The sequence below is a fragment of the Pogoniulus pusillus genome, chromosome 36, assembly GCF_015220805.1.
Source record: "Pogoniulus pusillus isolate bPogPus1 chromosome 36, bPogPus1.pri, whole genome shotgun sequence".
In the NCBI taxonomy this organism is placed as follows: domain Eukaryota; kingdom Metazoa; phylum Chordata; class Aves; order Piciformes; family Lybiidae; genus Pogoniulus; species Pogoniulus pusillus.
This window is the reverse complement of record NC_087299.1, coordinates 186,052-204,623: the sequence shown is the minus strand read 5'-3', so window position 1 is coordinate 204,623 and position 18,572 is coordinate 186,052. Positions and strand designations below refer to the sequence as shown.

Here is an 18,572-nt window from a genome sequence, read left to right as displayed (position 1 = left end):
CAGAGCTCCACGCTACACTTAGGGGTAACAAGGGCTCACCACCCCAGCTGCTGTCCTAAGAAGGTGCTAAAGAAGGGGCCCTGCTGTGCAGGGTATGCTGCATCAATGCATGAGATCAGGAGACCTGGCACCTCCTTAAATGCTGTCCTGGATTTGGGGCTTTCTCTCTTCCAAATAGGTTGTGCTTTGTCATCTTCACAGCAGTCTGGCATCTGAGGAAGCCAGCTGCAGAAAGTGCCTAGGCTGCAGGTAATTTCTGAGCAGTCTTTCACTGGCATCTCTGACATGGCCAAGGGGGTCTTTTTCCTGGTGAGTGCCCATTTCCATACCATATCACTTCACTCTCATCATCTCCTCCACTGAAGGGGCTGTAAAACAAACATCCCTCCTGCCCTGCCCACAGACAGCACAGCTGCACTTCCCTTTGAGGTGACTCACTCCAGATGTGTCTGTAGCTGCCTTCCCTCCAACATGGGGCTCCTACCCATGATCCTGTGGATGTTGCAGCCCCAGCGCACCCCAGCACTGCAAGTGCTGTGAATGCCCAGGCATGCAAGCCTCCTGTGTGTGCTTCCCTTCCTGCTGCGTCAGGCAAGATGTTCCCCTCTGCTCCATCTGCTACACAGCAGACCTGTGTAGCAGATGGAGCAGAGCTCTTGAACCTGCTGCAGAAGCAGGTGAACATGATCTATGGCTCTTCACCAAGTTCAGGAGAGTTGCCAAGGCAGGAGTGATGCAAAACGAAAGGAAGAAGAGAGCAAACCCAAGTGGGACTATCTCCAGAAGTGCTGGGGCTAAGTGGATGGTAACCTCCACTGCTCTTAGCAGGGATCTACTTTCCCGAACATCTCCTTGACACATCTATCAAATGAGGCAAAATGAGGCCTAGCAGAATTAGTCTGGATCCAGGTGCTGGGAGAGGATGTCATGGGGCAGAGGAGCATCTCACAACACTCAGAGCTTATGGGGCCTGCACAAAGAGCTCTGGGAAATCACAATATAGCATCTCACAGAGGTCTTCCAGCTCGTCAGGCACTTGCTGCAACATCCTGCCATCACAGTACCCTGACAAAAACCACCACTAGCCCTGATACTGGGAGTATTTCAGCTAGGGATCTCCTCAGGCTGCAGTTACCCATGCCAGCCAGGGTGCCCTCCAGTCAGGGACCCATGCAAAAACCTGGCCCACCCCTTTGGCTTCTATTGACCAATCTTGTGTCTCTCCTTGGGGAGCAATAACACATCTGAGGCCCACAAAGATGATATTCCCATGGACCCACATGGCTCTGGCCAGCCATCCATGGCCCTTTAACCTCTCATTCCCCTTAGCTTTTCAATCAGCTTTTGCCTTCCTGACAACTTAACCCTCAGAGCACTTAGGAGCCAGGGAGGAAGGTCATGGCTTTGTCTCAGACCATGAGCGAGATTGTCCAGCTCCAGTTGCACTGAGCTGCCCAGCCAGGACTCACAGCAGCAGCCTCCAACCCGCCAGTGCCACAGCCAGCATCCTGCATGGCCAGGGTCATTGGCAGGGCCGTGAGAGCCAGGCGAACGACCAGGGGAAGGTGAGCTGCTGCCCATCAGGAGCTGTAGCTTCAGCCAGACTGCTCTGAAATTGAACCCTTGGCTTCGACAGTGATCTCAGGCAGAGATTCTAAGGCAGGTGTAACGCTCAGCCCCGCGCAAGCTGCCGCGCCGGGAATGAGTGTCCTGGCTGCAGCAGGAGCAGAGCGGTGGAGCCGAAAGGAAAAAGAGAACCCTGAATAGCTCCAAACCAGCTTGGCAAGATTTTGGAGATGTAAGGTTTCAGTAATGGACCCAGCTAAGGTTGTCAGGAAATCTGGTGCATAGCTGTTGGGATCTCGGGTGCCACACCAAGCAGCTGTCTCCTTTCGCTCCTTTAGTAGTTTGTGCCCACGCGGACTGATGGAGACAGAAGGAGAGACAGCGGATGGGGAGGGGACAGGAAGCTCCACTGCTCCTCCTGACTTCCAGGGTGGGTAAGCTAGAGCTAGCTCCTGGGATTCTCAAGAGCTGACCTTCAAAGGCGGATTTAAGACTCGACACTTGGTGAAGCATCACCTTCCACATGCACAGTCCAGAGCCCATCACCAGAGCCCTGTGGTGGCTGCTCGCCATGGGGGCACTCCTGTGGAGTCATCAAGACGATTTGCAACCTTGTCCCTGCCCTCGGCTCCAGCCACTACTCCCTGTGGAGCGAAGCTCCCCAGGCCCCTCTCCTTCGTTGTTATTTTCAAATGCCAAAATTCGGCATTTGCAAGAAAAATCAGGCTGTGGGCAAGCCCTCCTGATCAAACGGGGAAGGTGGCCTTGGCGATGCCCCTAGTGGCTCCGAAATCGGAGGCAGCGCCAGGCCCTGTCCTGCGAGCTCTGTCTTCCACGCCCACGCGCAACTTATCCTAAAAGCATCGAGTGCAAGAGGAAATCCCCGCTCCTGCCCGGCGAGAGCCACCCCCTGTGCCCCGCACCTCCAGCACCCAGCGGACCCCTCCGGACCCCATCCCACCGCATCCCCCAAACCCACCCAAAGGCGCCGCGGAGGTCCCTGGGTAAGGCGGAACTGCAGCAGGGCCGGGGGCGCCGGCAGAGCTGCCGGTACCCGCCCCACCGATGCCCTCACCGGCCGCCGTCCCGCCTCCAGGGGTGTCCCCGCCGGCGGGTCCCGCCCAACAGCGGTGGAGCCGGGGCGGCCCCCGGGGCTGCCCCCGCCCCCGGCCCGCCCCCGACCCGCTCGCTCCATCCCGGGATGGGCCGGCCGAGCTGACAGTCGGACTCGGCGGCCGCCGCGGGCGCATCCACCGGGCAGCGCCCGCCGCCGCTGCTGCCCCGCGCCCACCTGCGGCGGCGGCTGCCCCGGCGGCTGCCCCGGCGGGGCGGGGGGCTGCCGGCTGCCGCCGCCGGCTCCGCTCGCTCGGTCCCTCCCTGCCTGTCCTCCAGGATGAGCCCGGAGTATTTCCTGCGCTCCCTGCTGCTTATCATCCTTGCCACCTTCTCGGCCAACGCTAGCAACTGGCTGTGAGTAGCCGCGGGGCGAGGGTGGGTGATGGGATAGACACTTGTTGATGCCCTCCCAGAGCAGGTGCCGCCGGGGTCAGACAGCACCGGGGCGCGACCTCCCCGCAGCGATGCTTTTCGGTACCCTGAGGGGCACCGAGTTCCTCTTCCCATTGCGCTGGGTACCTGCTATTCCTGCTAGTCTCTCAAACCGCGTGGGTTGCAGCCTGCACCCCCGAGCAGGTGTGCAACGGGGCCGCCCCCCTCCTCAGGCACTCGGTCCAGCGCGTTACCGAGGCTGGCTGGGCAGCGGCTGCTGCTGAACCTCTTGTCCCGACTCAGTCCTTAAACCACGAGCCCGGGACGCACCAGGCGAGGCTAGCGGCGGGAGCACCGAGACAGAGCGAGCCCGGGGCTTGGCGAGGCTGGCAGCGCAGGGCATAGCGAAGGGCCACGGAAGATCTGGGTAGGGCTGGTAGCGAGCGCGAACCGGCCGTGGCGATCTGCAGTGAGCCCTGCCCACGCCTCTCTCGTCCCGTTCCCCACGGACACCGGAGGGGAGCCCGACGGTATTGGGAACACACTGAACAAACGTAGGAATCGTGTGTAAGGTAAACTGGGGCAGAAATCATTCTGGAAAATTCCTGCATGTTTGCTAAGGTGGTGGGACCTCTGGAGACACCCCCCCCCCCCCCCGCCCCCGGGCAGAGGGGATGGAGCACGACAGCAGCTTCCACCTAACTGTGAATGAAGGCACCAATTCCTCTGAATTACTCTGCTCTGGTGGAAGGCTTCCCGTGCTCCCAGCGCTGCTTGCTGCCCTGATTTGCTGCCAGGGCACACACCCAGCCGACCCGCTCAGGCTGGAGACGATGGCTGCCTCCACCTCACCTCCCCAAGTCTCCACTGGCAAGCATGGGTACACCGCGGCCAGGTGGGGAGTTCCTGGGGCTGTTGGCATCAAAGGTTCCATATGGCTTCTGCTTCTCCTGACACCTGTACTCAGGTGGGCATGGCTCCACAAGCACGACCTCTGCACAGAGTCGTCTCCACATGTGGATAGTGTTCTCATCTGCCCTGCCTTTCTATTTGGCTCAATGGAGGCTGTAGAACCTGGAGAGGTTCTGGGGGATGCTCCCTATGACTGGCAAAAGTGCCAGATCAGCAGCATTCTCCAGGTGTCCTGCCAGTGGGAAAAAAGGTGATCAGGCCATCAGCACCTGCCTGGGATGTATTAGCAGTTAGTCCCCCTCACCTCGTCTGCCAGATGGAGTGACTTGTGCACCACGCGTCTCCAGCAAGTGGTGGGTGGATCATAGCAGCTATCAAGGTGGTCTTCTAAGCTGTCACATTTCTGGTGGAGGTATATTGGGAACTGTGGGAGTGTTGTTCCTGCAGGGAGAAACTGGTACTGAGGAAACCTTGCAGGATGATGACAAGTCCCTGGATAGGAACAGCCTTGGCTGCCCCAGAACTGGCACAGTGTAGTGCCTAGCAAAGGAGAGTTTCTTGGCTCGGAACGAACGCAGCACCCCCCAGATCTAGGCACTGCACGCGTCTGGGGTGGCATCTGGGAGGGCGAGGTGGAGGGACAGCTCACTGCAGTCGCCAGGGAGGGCTGTGTGCATCCTGCCGTGCTGGTGAGGTGAGGGGTGGGCACCGGGGGCTTGGCTGAGGGAGACCCCGGCTCATTCCTTCCAGCAGGGGAGGAGAAGCAGATCTATCTCAGTACCTCTAAAAAGAAGGGGGTCAACTTTTTTTGATGTTGCAAATCCACTGTGATAAAAGGATTGTGCCCTGCTTGGTGCTTTTTATTCTTTGCCTTCAGGATTAAGACAATTCCCATTGTTTATCTTCTCACATCAGAAACAAAGGCTTCCAGAGGCAATAGACAGAGTTAGAAGGATCCCAGGAGTTATCAGATATTCGAAGAATGAGTGTGCCTCGTACATCTTCATGAAGCCTTCTGCGTGTGGGCTCTGGCATGCTCTGCGTTATCACAGAGCTGCCCAGGTGCTACCAGCCCACGCCTGGCACACCGGGGACGGATCCAGCCTCACTGGGCACATTTTTCTGCACATAGGTGTGTGCGCTGGGTGGCAGCTCACAGGGAAGTTTGCTTTTCCAGAAACCTGCTGGATTAGTGATTAAGCTCAGTTGTGACTTTTTTTTCTCCTAAAGCTTCTCTCAACCTGCCCAGACTCGCATTTCCCCCACGCTGCCAAGATGCTGCTTGCAACACTTGAGCTGAAGGTTTTCTGTAGGCCTGGCTTTGCAAGGAAGGGCTCATTCTGGCCGTGCAAAAGGTGTCCTCTGAGCCACCCCATCCCATTAAAAAAGGGAGACAGTGCAGGTACTTCTGTGCAACAACTGTTGAGCTGCAAGGAACTTTGCCAGATCTCTCATTTAACAGGCCAAGCTACTTTCTCTCTGTGTACGAAGCAAGCCTCAAGTGTTTTCTCTGTGTCTTGAGTTTGGGGAGTTACTTCTTGGCTTGCTGACTATCCAAAAAAGCTCTTTTCTCCAAATACGAAGAGATGTTCTTTTCCTCCTTCTTCCTCCTGCTTTTGGATGCTCAAAGACCCTGTTCAGGTACACGATAGTAAAATTAAAGGCTGTATTTAGTGCCTTTTACATCTACCTGACCATGCACAGGAAGGTCCCCTGAGCGTCGTGCTCTATCCAGAGGAAATGGCAGAGCTACTTTCCACACTTGCATTTCACAGCTGCGACTGAGCTCTTGAACCCACGCAAGCAGTGGCATGGGTGAGTTTGGTAGCACAGCGACTCGTAGCTGTCCTGATGCTGACCGGGTGGGACGTAGAGGGTTTTGGCTAAGGTGACACCTCTCTGAAGCTGACATGGGAGCGCCAAGCTCTGGTTTCAGTAGGAGGTAAGGGGCAAGTGCTCAGTTATTTGTTTGCGTATTTACCTGTTTTGGAGGGAGGAAAATCTGAAGAGGTGAACTAGAAAAGGTGCAAAGTGGGGTGTGAATGGAAGCACCCACCGACTGCAGGTGGCACTGGGGCTGCTGGGAGTTAGAATGATGAGAGTCAAAACCTGTGCCCGGAAAGCATCAGCTACAACAGGGCAGGGTTCCTTTCTGGGTGAGACCTCTGGCTGCCAACCTGCCTAGGAATCATTACAGCCTCTCTCTCTCTCTCTCTCTCTCTAAAACTGGCTTTGGTGGAGGGTCTCCATGCCTATCATCCAAGATGTGTTTACACTGCTGCGGAGCAGGGTGTGCCACCAGCAGCTCTGTCTACCCCCTATTTATAGGGGCTTAAAATTTCTGTCTAGGCTTGGGACTTGGCTTAAAGGGCCAGTAGCACAGATGGGCTTTTAAACCCCCCAAAAAACAGTCGAATTTGAGCGAGTGCTCAAGGAAGCCTTGAAGACCTTGCAAGTGTCTGAACAAGCCTGTCTAAATGGCTGCTTTCTGATAGTAACTGCTTTTGAGGCCGGAAAGGGTGGGATAAAAGAGTTGGGGTTTCCCTGGCTCCCTTTACTCTGAACATCACAAGGTGCCTTGCAAACATGGGGCCTGATTCTCCATGCTCATCCCTGCCAGCTTTGCAGTGGGGATGTTGCAAGAGCAGCCTGAATGCTCATTTTGTGCTGCTTTGGGTCATTGTGCAAGCAGAGGATTTGGGAAGAACCGTGCCTGAGACCTCACTTGCATCCTTCTGTTTTTAAATCAGACAACTTTTTCAGGTGTCTCAGCAGCTCTGGTAGCCAGGAGAGCTTCCTCTGCTTTCAGCTGGCTCAGTTTAATTTTGTACGAGATTCTTTGCATTGTGACTGTGACCCTCCCAGTGCAACCCACCTGGCAAGGAACCGGTCCAGCGCTTTGCCGGCAGATCTGCGGCACCACAGCACCAACAGGGCAGGTGCAGGTAGCTCCAGGGCAGAGCTGCTTGGCCCAGCCCCACTCTCCTCTCCATGCTCATGGCTTTTGTTGAAAGCACAATGTCAGGGAAGTTCCCCGAGTCACATCTGCTCTGGCAGCTGGGATGCTGGGTTGCACACATGGGGATTGGTGGACAACTTTGCTTCGAGGTCTGCTGTGGACAGGATGAGCTGTTCTCCACTTGTGGGGTGCCTATGGATCCTGCACAGTGCTCTGGGGGTCCTACTGGGTCTGCCAGGTTGGTGCATGCCAGTGACACCCCTTCCCCAAGAACACAAGGAGGGAGAGTGAGGCCAGCAGCCTCCACTGAAAATATCAATTCTTAGTTATTTCCAAGTTTTCTGACTTTGTCCAAGCCAGATAATTATAGCCCAGCAATCAAAAATTGTCTTTAAGCATTGCCTCCTGGAAAGGCAAGAGACCTCCACCAATTTTGGTCCTTGGACTTCCAACCAGTTTGGCTTCTGTCTGAGCACCAGTCTTGCTGGGCTGGAAAACCAGGGCTGCATTTGCCATTGTGCAGGAAGGGCCTGCTGCTCCCTGGCCCCTCAGTGCCAGTGAGCACTTCTGGTTTTTCCCAAGGAAGCCTAAAACAAGACTGCACCTCAATCTTTAGCACCACAGCCTTATTCTAGGGAGGATGAACTTTGTATCATAGATTGTGCAGAACTGATTCAGCTCCAAATATGAGCAGCAGCAAGACCCTGATTTCTTCTTTGCACTGGTTTGGTCTGACTCTGTGAGTCAGAACTGGACTTTTGCCTTGATGCCAAAAATCTCTTTTATGTTACTTTGCTGACAGATACTGTCCTCTCAGTTAATTCATCACAGCAGATGGAGAGAAATGCATTGCAGCCATTAACTTAGGCTTTCCTAAAATGCTGAAACTGCTGAGCAATCCAGGACGTTAGCAGTTTCCAGGTGGTCCTTGCATATTTCCTTACAAGTGCAGCAACACCAGCTCTGACCTGTGCTGGCTTTTGGTGAACCCACAAAAATCTCAGTCATCCAAGGCTGTTCCAATGGTAGAGTCTGCTCTGGATAGGAAGTGCAGGTAACCTTTGTTTAGCTCCAGCCCCCAGGGCCTCTGCCTCCCATGCCTGTGGGTGACCACTGACAGCATCCTCCAGGCTGTCCAGGAGCTGCTGCGATAGGCTGCTGTGGGTTGCAGCTGGGAAGGTGGTGTGCAGGATCTGACTGTCTCAGCAGAACTGCAGCCAGTATTGTGCTTTCATGAAATTACTTGGGGAAAGAATTAATTGAGTATCTTGGCTGATGGAGAGCAGCCTGGGGTCTTTTGCAAGTTGGGTGAGATCAAACTGATCCTGCAGCAGCCTCCTCTTGCCATGTACTTGCAGATTCAGATAAAAACTAAAAACTCATCAGATTTCCTCCAACCAGGTCTAGACTGAGGCACTGCATGAGGAGAATCTCCACAGAGTGGCCTGCATTTGCCTTTTCTCACAATGAGGTACTGCTGTTGTAGCTTCCTCTCAGCTTCCAACCTGCTCTTCCCCATCATGAAGCGGAGGTGTTGGTCAGAAAGTTAAACAGCAGCATTGCCTTGGGATCAGCAGATGGACAACCTCACTGTCCCCGCAGACTCGTGGTGGTTGAGGGATGGGTAGATGGGTGTTTAATGGGTGCACATAGTGCCAGGTGCAGGGGCTGAGATTTGAGGGGGGGGAAGAGGGCAGGATTTGAGCTCAAGCGGTGGAGCTGCATGCTCAAGTCTGTAGGCAGTGCCTCCTGACAGACTGTTTTGGCTGCTGTTAATTGGAGGTGGAGATGAGGGTGTGAAATGTGTGGTTTGAGCCAAGAGATGAAACCTGAAGTAACTGTGACAACAAGGACTGAGCCAGAGAGCTGCTTTCCTTCCAGAGAAGAAACCAGACAGGCTCTGACAATGGTTCTGTAAATCACAATTTACTCTTTGAAAGGATGAAAAGGCAGGAGAACTAATCCCAGGAGGAGAATGCCTCATCTGTGGGAGGCACACGTTCTACTGCAGAGCCATCAGCTGGATAAAGGACGACGTTGCATGTCTCTAGCAGACCCAAACAGGAAGGTGCCCGAGTTGGCAGACCTGCTGGACCATGCCAAGGATGTGGGTGGCACTTCTGAGAAAGCAGCTCTCTGGTCCTTTGACTTGCCAGTCCCTAGCATCTGTCTGTGCCCTCTCTCTGCACAGAAAGGGAAAGCACCAAGGCAGTGTTTGTCTGTGCCCTCTCTCTGCACAGAAAGGGAAAGCACCAAGGCAGTGTTTGTCTGTGCCCTCTCTCTGCACAGAAAGGGAAAGCACCAAGGCAGTGTTTGTCTGTGCCCTCTCTCTGCACAGAAAGGGAAAGCACCAAGGCAGTGTTTGTCTGTGCCCTCTCTCTGCACAGAAAGGGAAAGCACCAAGGCAGTGTTTGTCTGTGCCCTCTCTCTGCACAGAAAGGGAAAGCACCAAGGCAGTGTTTGTCTGTGCCCTCTCTCTGCACAGAAAGGGAAAGCACCAAGGCAGTGTTGATCCCCTTCTCTGTAGCTGTAGGACAGGTCTTTGTTGTGCCTGGGCAATGCCTGTCTCTGCACACATCTGTTTATCTTCATGCACTTTTGGTTTTTCCCATCCTAAACAAGCCTTTTTAGCTTCCTCAGAAGAAATGTGTCTGCACAAGGCAGTTTCAATCCTAAGGACAACCCCAAGTCACTGGCTGATCAAACGTCCAGACACACAGAGATGCTCTACTGATTGAGGCTGATTCTGCTCTTCTGCTCTACTGATTGAGGCTGATTCTGCTCTTCTGTGTGCAAGGAGCAGAGCTGAAGCACCTTTGCAACTTGTGACTTCAGTAAGCCTTCTGTAGCCTTAGCAAGGCAGATATCCCAGGTAGGCTGTTTGCTGGACAGGGAGAAGCTTTTGACATCATCTGACTTCTCAGCATCTCTAAGTGACACATCAGTGATGCCACTGGCCTGAGTCTGGATGTTACCACTCCCCCAGTGAGAGCACAGAGTTCTCACACTTGAAACTTATTTGTTTAAATAAAAGAAACAGCAGAGATGTCTGCTTTCTCCAAGACATCTGTTACATCTTCCCTAACCAGCCTCTGCTGAGAATATGTCAATGGCTCAAATTTCCACACCCTCCCACAACAGGGAACCTTCTCCCTCTTCTGACTCTATCACTGTGGCTCTTCCAATGCCTTCTTGACATCCCACCAATTATTCTTCCTCCTGACATTATTGTTGTCAGTTTTATTTCAGTAGGGCTTTCCCATCTCGCTTTCTCAAGGCTCCCTGGGTTTGAGGCTTCCTTCTTTCCTGTCTTGCAGGGTGGATCGAATGCAGCTGCTTAGGGCTCAAATCTTGATCTTATTTTTCTGAGGATGGGAAAAAAAAGAAGGGCTTTCCATCACTCAATGATAAATCAATTACTTTTATCAAAAGAGAGCTTGTTCTGGAGCTATTTGTCTGAATTTTAAGGCAAGAGAAAAGAAGCATAAATGCCATGATGAAACAAGAAGGCAGAATGTGAACAAATGGCTTGGGCAGCAGCTCAGCCCTCTGCCCGGTCTTGGAAAAGGAAGAAAATGTGCCATGAGTTGGGTTTCAGTTTGTTTTCTTGATTGTTTCTTTTCCATAAACAGGGCTGTTTTGAGGTTGCATATAAGAGTGAAGTCATGATCTAGAGCTCTGCACAGCAATCAGAATGTGAATTAGGGTGGAGACGACAGAATCACAGAATGGTCTGGGTTGGAAGTGACCTGCAAAGCTCATCCAGTCCAATCCTTCTGCACTCACCAGGGACATCCTCAACTAGATCAGGTTGCCCAGAGCCCTTTTGAGCCTCCCCTTGAATATGTCCAGGGATGGGGTCCCAACCACCTCCCTGGGCAACCTGTTGCTGTGTTCCAGCAGCATTCTGGTGCAGAACTTGTTCCTCACATCCAACCTCAATCTGTTCTGCTCTCATTTCAAACCATTGTCCCTGCAGGCCCTTGCAAACAGTCTCTCTGCAGCCTTCTTGTAGGCCAGTCAGGTACTGGCAGGTTGCTCTTAGGTCTCCCTGGAGCCTTCCCTTCTCCAGGCTGAACACCCCCAGCTCCCTCAGCCTGTCCTTGTAGCAGAGCTGCTCCTGCCCTGTGGTCCATGCCAAGACCTTGCAGAAGGCAAGAGCTGCTGGATTTCTTCCTGTAGCGCCTTCCCTGTTGCATGTGCAGGTGGACAATGGCTTTGCCTGCTGTTTCTACCACCTCAGACCGGGAAAACAAAGTTTGGAGCAAGGTCTTCACTAAGGACCAAGCACAGTGCTCAAGCTGGGTTTCTATGCCAATAGTGGGATGCTGCAGATTTGTTTGGTGCCTTGCTTGGGCACTACAGCCCTGAGAAACACTCCACGAGTTGTAGGGTGGAAGCAGCTTTGAGGGGTGGTGAGGACAGCACATTTCTCAGCTCCAATCTTGCCCTTGAGCTGCCCCAGAGAGAAGAAAAAAGGTGAAATGTTCATGCCCAGTGTCCCTGAACATGATGTGGAAAGGAGCCACGTGAAAGATTCAAATCTGAAGCCTCTCAGTGAAGGTTCATCCTTGACCCAACCTCTGAATTTCTCCTGGACCAGGGGCCAGGATAAGAGCCTCCTCTCCATTAAAAAATGTGGGTTTTTTGAAAGCAGTAATGGTACTGATGGGATATAGGAGATTGGCAGCAAGCTGGAAGTCTGATTGAGCCGTGTTAGGCATGGCATGGCATTTTAGGCTCCCTCAAGGAGGGACAGATGTGCATGGGCTGAGGAGGGATGCTGCCATACAGAGGAGCTGTCATGGGGAGAGACGCCAGAGCACTGCTCTGGACAGCTTCAGCTTATTTGCCTGCCTTGAAAAGCAAATTAACAGACCTCTTCTTGGAGCATCCTTGGCTTTTGTTTTATCATACCCTGCAGCATTAAATTCTTGTTGAGGAGGCACCTTATCAGGTACATCTACTTGGAAAGGCTTGAAACATTCTTGTCCAGCTTTTCTTTGGAGTTCCAGATTGCCTGGATCTTCCCACTGACATGAGCAATCTATTAGAAAGAGGATGATATCCTCATCCTGAGAAGAATTGGTGTTAATGTGACTGTTACACCCATGGCACAGGTCTCTACTGCCAAGGTGCCTGCAGCTGACCTGGGCACTGTCCAGCCCAGTCACTGTGCTGTGCAGGAGCTGGGTCCCTGTTAGAATAAAAGCTGCTGGAGTTGCAGGAGGCAGGGAGAGCCAACACAAGGAGTTAGTACTGGAGGCAGAATCTGATTTTCCTGATTTCCAGGCTCAAAGCTGATCAACTGACCCATGGTGGCTCAGGATGAATCTCACCACTCTGTGTGTCAGCTTCCCAGTGCCCTAACTGAAATGATGGCTGGGTCTGGGAAGGGACAGAGCTTTCACTCTCTGACTACCCTAGGTTCACTCAGCATCAAATGTCCTCAAAGCTCCAAGGCAGTTTGCTGTCTTCATTCTGGGTGAGTAAGTGCAGGAAGATGAGGATACAACTGCTACTTCCCACATCCAGGGCTGCAGCACAGCAACGAGGACACCCACTGCATGGTTTAGGGGCCAGCAGAAAGATGACAGCCCTGGGTTTGGCCAGGGTGGCATTTCCAAGCCAGCCATGTGCACTGGGCAGCTGTGTAGCCAGTCCTCTGCAAACAGCCCTGGAGGAGCAGAAAACCTCGGGCAGATGCTTAGCTGGTATAAAGGCTAGAGGAGAACTTGGCTCTGGAGCCATGGCAGCCTGCCACTCCCCACAGTCCGAGAGGCATTGATTGCATCAAGTGATCTCCATGCACAAGGAGAGCTGAATGCTTTTGGCAGCTTGCCATGAAGACTCCCCACGGACACTGCAAGCCAAGCCAGCTTCCTCACCATCTCCCATGCCCCCCTCTCCTCAGTTAAGACCATGAAACCAAGCTGGTGACTAATTCTGCTGATGCAGAAGAGAAAATCCTGATGTCTCCTCCTGGGGCAGACTGGCAGGGCTAATGGGAGGAAGAGGCTGTGACAACTTGAGTTTGTGGCTGAAGTCAGCAGATTTGGCTCCTGGGACACATGGGAACAGGCAGGGAGCAGGAGCCGCTTTTGCACAGTCACTTCTTGGAGGCAAGCAGGGCTTCAAAGGAAAAATCCTTAGCAGAATGTCGCAACTTGGGAGGAGGAGGAAAATAACAAGCAAACAAAAAAACCCACAAGCTCTGTAGGGCTGGGAAATGCAGTCAAGGAATGAGGCTTCCGAAAAGCTCTTGCTTGGCTCTCCCATCCCTTGGTGCAGACAAGGTAGCAACATGAGCTGGTGCTGGTGATTCCCAAGGATGATGAAGCTCAGTGTGGTCAGTGGGTGCAAGAATGAGTTTTGCTTGTCCAGTGCAGGAGATCTCCTTGCTCCACAGCAGCATGGGACTGCACTGGTGGCAGGGTTATTTAAACTGGGTGTCAGCAGCCACAGAAAGGATGAAGTCTCACTTGAGTACATGCTGACACCAGCACAGAAAGACCTGGGATCACCCAACAGCCTGATGGAGCCATGCTGGTCTATCTTAAAACCCCTGGGGCATGGGTACATGCACGCATGTAAGGCATGGTGGATTGGGTTGCTGGGATGTGCAGGATGGACCATTGTGACTAAAGCGAGATGCCAAAAGCTGGCAGGGTGCTTGCCCTCAAAGGGGCATCTCCCCTTTCTCCCTAATGCAGAGCAGCTCTGTAACCCCTGCTGTGGATGGAGCGATAGAAAGCAGAGCACATAGTCACCTCCATGCTGTGCCAGGTTTTTCCAGGTCAGTAAAGACCTCATGGCCATGTTCCTGAGCCAGGTTGGTTGAAGAGGTGCCCAGCACATGTAGCTTTCTCTGTGGCAGGCTCCACTCCCCACTTCAAGCCCTGCTCGAATCCCAAGCGGCAGGAAACCTGGCAGCTCCCAATGGCCACCCTTGAATGCTGGGGGCCAGGGGAGCTAAAAACAGGCTCCAGGAGGGAAGTGGTTGGGAGGGCAATGTTTGTCAGGGATGAGCACACAGCCATGCTGTGGGAGCAGTGTGGCAGCTGGAGCTGGCAGCCAAGAGCCTGTCCTGCTTGTTTTGGCTGACTTCAGAGACCTCTGGCTGTTCCTAGTAGCACTTGGATGTGCCAGTGCTCAGGAGACCTGACCAGGCGCAGTCAGACAACACCGAAAATATCTTCCTTGCTGGCAATAGAGGCAAAGGGGAGCCAGCAGCTGAGCTCCCCAAGAAACAGGGGACCGGGAGCAGACAGTTGGTTGTTTTGCTTGGGCTTGCTCTTCACTGGCCAAAAACACATCCTATGGAGCCACCACAGTGGCCAATTTAAGATCGCACTCAGATGGGCACCAGGCCTCATCTGCAGAGGGGATGAGGTGCTAAGTATTCCTCACTGTAGTCAGCTGAAAATGGATTCATGTTCCCCCAACACCTGCCTCCTAACCAGTTATGCTGGGTGCTGTGGCAGGTATCTGGCAAAGCTGTCTTCAGTGGGGAGCATCTCTGAGGAGGAGACCTGTGAGAAGCTGAAAGGCTTAATCCAGCGTCAGGTGCAGATGTGCAAGAGGAACCTGGAGGTGATGGACTCAGTGCGGCGTGGAGCCCAGCTGGCCATTGAGGAGTGCCAGTACCAGTTCCGCAACCGCCGCTGGAACTGCTCCACGCTGGACACCCTGCCTGTCTTTGGCAAAGTGGTTACACAAGGTGAGCCACGTGAACATGCGCCTGGGGAGCTGCTGCATGGGGCAATGGCTACAACAGCAGCCCGTGTAGGAGGCTCTTGCTTGCTTGCTCTGAGCCAGTGGCTGGGGACAGGAGGGAACAGCCCAGTGATGGATCATGGGGCTGGTAGGTCTTCCCTGAGCATTTCGGCAGGGCGTTTTTGGCTGTACTGGGGGTCCCATATTCAGTGCCCTGCAGTTCCTCAGCTGCTGGGTACTTCCTCCCTGAACTCTTTTCACACCCATCAGGTGCCTATTGCATGAAGGCACCAGTCCAGGGCATCCAGAGAGCCTGAACCTTTTACAAGGACATGTCAAGTTCAAGCAGGGACCTTAAAGTTGCCTCGTGGTCTAATCTCTTCTCTGCCAAGCCCAGGAGCTTCACTCCACAAAGCCGTGACAGTGTTTCTTTGGTCCCCTTTGGGCAGCACTGGAGCGATGACCGCTGCCAGGACGGCGGCTGCTCAGCGCAGGGCCTCAGGAAGAGGCAGCCCTCTGCCGCTGGCTGCGAGTAAAACACTGCAGTGACCCTGGAGGTCAGCAGCATCACCTGCCACCACCCTGCTGCTGGCCTTCAGGGGACTTTATGGCCAAGGCAGACCTCAGTTCCTCTGATCACAGGTGTACACAGGCATCCCTGAGGCACAGGGCCATGGTCAAACCAAGCAAGGACCCAGAGCATCAGTGTGAGGAGATGGAAGGGAAAGTCCCTCTGCACCCCCTCAAGTGCCACTGCTACCTCCCTTGTTTCTGATCCCAGCACCCATAGACCAGGGCCTCCCCCATCTCATTCCTTGACTTCCCTCCCCTCACCGCAGGGGTGAAGATCACTGGAAATACCAGAAATACCAGAAGCTAAAAGTTGTCTCATTTTAGGCAGCCACAGCACAAACCAACCAACATGATCCTGCCATTAACCTTGATTCCTTTGGAGGCTTTTCAGTCCCTGTGCTTCCTGGGGCCTCCCCAGCCACTGTCACCCCAGCCAGATTGCAGCTGGGCCACCAAAGTCTGGGCTGCAACCACCAAAGTAGCTGCCCTCTGTCTGACCAGAGAGCTGAAGTGATGTCTGCTTATGAGCCATCCTCTCTCTACCCCAAACATGGGACCACCCCAAATGCCAACCCTCCTTGCTCTGACATCAAGGGGCTGCATCCTCAATCAACCTCAGAGGATGATGAGTGTTGCAAGAGCTGACTGCTGGCCATGCCACCCTCTGTGTTTATGCCCCTGACATCCCAGACACGCTCTTCCTAGCCATGTGGCACCACAGTAGAGGCAAGAGCTGGGAAGGGGCTGCAGCCTGGGGAGCAGTGCATTTTGCATGGCACTCTGGGAGTGGATGGGGTTTTGCAGAGTAGTTTGGAAGGTGCTAGGGGCTGTAAGACTCTTTGTGAAAGAAGGGCAAGGACCTGCAGTTGCAGCGGATGTTCCTGGATGTGGAAAGCAGCCATCTATGTTGGATGCAGGAGGGAGATCATGGCTGAAGTGCCCTGCAAGCACCAGGTAAGACAGTCTCTCCATGTAAGCTCTGGAGAGCTTTCCCTGTGATGGCAAAGCAGCCTTTGCCTGCTCCTCGGTGGCAGGTTAGAAGTTGTGCATCACATTTGTGGTTTGAACCTTGTGGGACAGTTCCTGGCTCCCTCACAATTGCAAGGGCAGAGATGTCACTGCTGCAAATTATCTCTCGGCATCAAGGTGCTTCTGCTGAGACTGGTCCAGGCTTGGCACTAAGCAAACAGCATCCCTGGGAGTGGAGAGGATGAGTGTCCTGTGTGAGGTAACTCATCTTGGGAGAAAGCAATGGAGCAGTGTTTGACTTGAGAGCCCTGCTTAACATGTTTGGCTGAGTCACTTTTCAGCCCAGCTTTTCAAAGGGTGCAACATCAGCGTTTGGAGGGGAGAGGAGCAGAGACACGCAGAGCAGCCCACAAAGGGCCTTTGGCACCTGACTGCACCCCCTCCAGAAGGCTCTGCCACATGCCTCAGCCTGATTGCCACATTTCCCACCGTGGTTTGTGCCGTTGCAGGGACACGGGAGGCAGCCTTTGTCTACGCCATCTCCTCGGCAGGGGTGGCCTTCGCCGTGACGCGAGCCTGCAGCAGCGGCGAGCTGGACAAATGTGGATGTGACCGCACAGTGCAGGGGGGCAGCCCACAGGGTGAGCATGCGAGGGCCAGGGAACAGGACAGCTGAGCATGGATACAAAACAGCCAGGCAGAGAAATGGCTACTCCCTGCAGCCCCCCAGAGAGAATGGAAAAGGTTTTTATATGTCCCCCTCCTGCTAGTCCATGAGTCACTCAAGAAGGCATCTTGGAGCATTGCCCATGACACAATCTTGGCATGGTGGGAGTTGGAAGGGATGCCTGCGGGTCATCTAGTCCAATCCCTCTGCTAAATCAGGGTCACCCACAGCAGCTTGCCCAGGATCCCAATGTCGAGGTGGTTTTGGAATCTCTCCAGAGAAAGGGGAGTCAACAACCTCTCTGGGCAGTCTGCTCCAGGTGTCTGCAACCCACGAGGCAGAAAAAGCATCTTGTTCATGTCCCTCACCCAAGGTCATATTCTCCAGCTTCCCCAGTTGCCCAAGCAGAGTGTAGCAGTATAGCAGCTGGGGGCAGGTCAGCTGTTATTTCAGCAGGACTGGAGGAGCAGCAGTGCAGGCTGGCTGCATCTCTTTCACCTCTGCTCTCTGCCTTAGGCTTCCAGTGGTCAGGCTGCTCCGATAACATTGCCTACGGTGTGGCCTTCTCACAGTCCTTTGTCGATGTCCGCGAGAGGAGCAAAGGGGCTTCTTCCAACAGAGCATTAATGAACCTCCACAACAACGAGGCAGGGAGGAAGGTAATGGTGAGGAAGAAACCTGGACAGCCACTGTGGCTCTACAGATGTTGCTTGGGCCAGTCTGGTTTCATTTCATCCCATCAGCTCATGCAGAGCCCTTTCAGACCCCACATGTCACACTCTGCTTCCTGTGTCCTTCCCAAGCTGACTGTCCCATCTTGCTCCTTGTGTGTGTTCCACCAGGCAATCCTGAACAACATGCGGGTGGAGTGCAAGTGCCATGGGGTGTCAGGCTCCTGTGAGTTCAAGACGTGCTGGAAAGCCATGCCCCCGTTCCGCAAAGTGGGCAACGTCCTCAAGGAGAAATTCGATGGTGCCACAGAGGTGGAGCAGAGTGAGATTGGATCTACCAAAGTGCTCGTGCCCAAAAACTCCCAGTTCAAGCCGCACACAGATGAGGATCTTGTCTATCTGGACTCCAGTCCTGACTTCTGTGACCATGACCTCAAGAACGGGGTGCTGGGCACCAGCGGCCGGCAGTGCAACAAGACCTCCAAGGCCATTGACGGCTGTGAGCTGATGTGCTGCGGCCGGGGCTTTCACACAGACGAAGTGGAGGTTGTGGAGAGGTGCAGCTGCAAATTCCACTGGTGTTGCTCAGTCAAGTGCAAACCCTGCCACCGGGTGGTGGAAATCCATACTTGCCGGTGATGCACAGATGGGAGCACCCCTCTGTCCCCTTCTCTAACTGACCCTGCTTCTCCCTTGGCCTGTGGCCAGGACTGAGGAAGTCACCCAGATGCTGCAGGGAGAGCACAGCTCCTTACAGAGACACAACCTCAGAGGAAAACAGATTTTAAAGAAAAAAAATATTTAAAGTTTTAAAAAAAAATTGCTCATTGTTGGCTTTTTTTTTGTTTCCTTTATTTACTGCTGAAGCCAGAGCCCATTGGTGTGCTGTGCCAGCAGGGATGTGTCTGCTCTCTGCAGCTGGCCAGGATTCTGCACTGTGCCTGCTCTCCTCGGGTGGGCTCCTGCTGACTCTGGAGCATTGCAGAGGGGAGGTGCCTGTGCCGAGGCTGGTGTGAGGCACTGGGTATCCTCTGTCATGGTTATTTTTGTT

At 53.8% G+C, this 18,572-nt stretch overlaps 1 protein-coding gene across 1 annotated transcript; it reads left to right on the top strand.

Annotated features, from left to right (window-relative positions):
- The first annotated feature begins 2,872 nt into the window (after positions 1-2,872).
- Positions 2,873-18,341, top strand: WNT4 (Wnt family member 4). Its single transcript, XM_064171869.1, has 5 exons — positions 2,873-3,036; positions 14,410-14,645; positions 16,693-16,824; positions 17,367-17,509; positions 17,693-18,341. The coding sequence occupies exons 1-5, from the start codon at positions 2,960-2,962 to the stop codon at positions 18,158-18,160; spliced, it is 1,056 nt and encodes a 351-aa protein (XP_064027939.1). The 5' UTR covers positions 2,873-2,959; the 3' UTR covers positions 18,161-18,341.
- Positions 18,342-18,572: the final 231 nt, after the last annotated feature.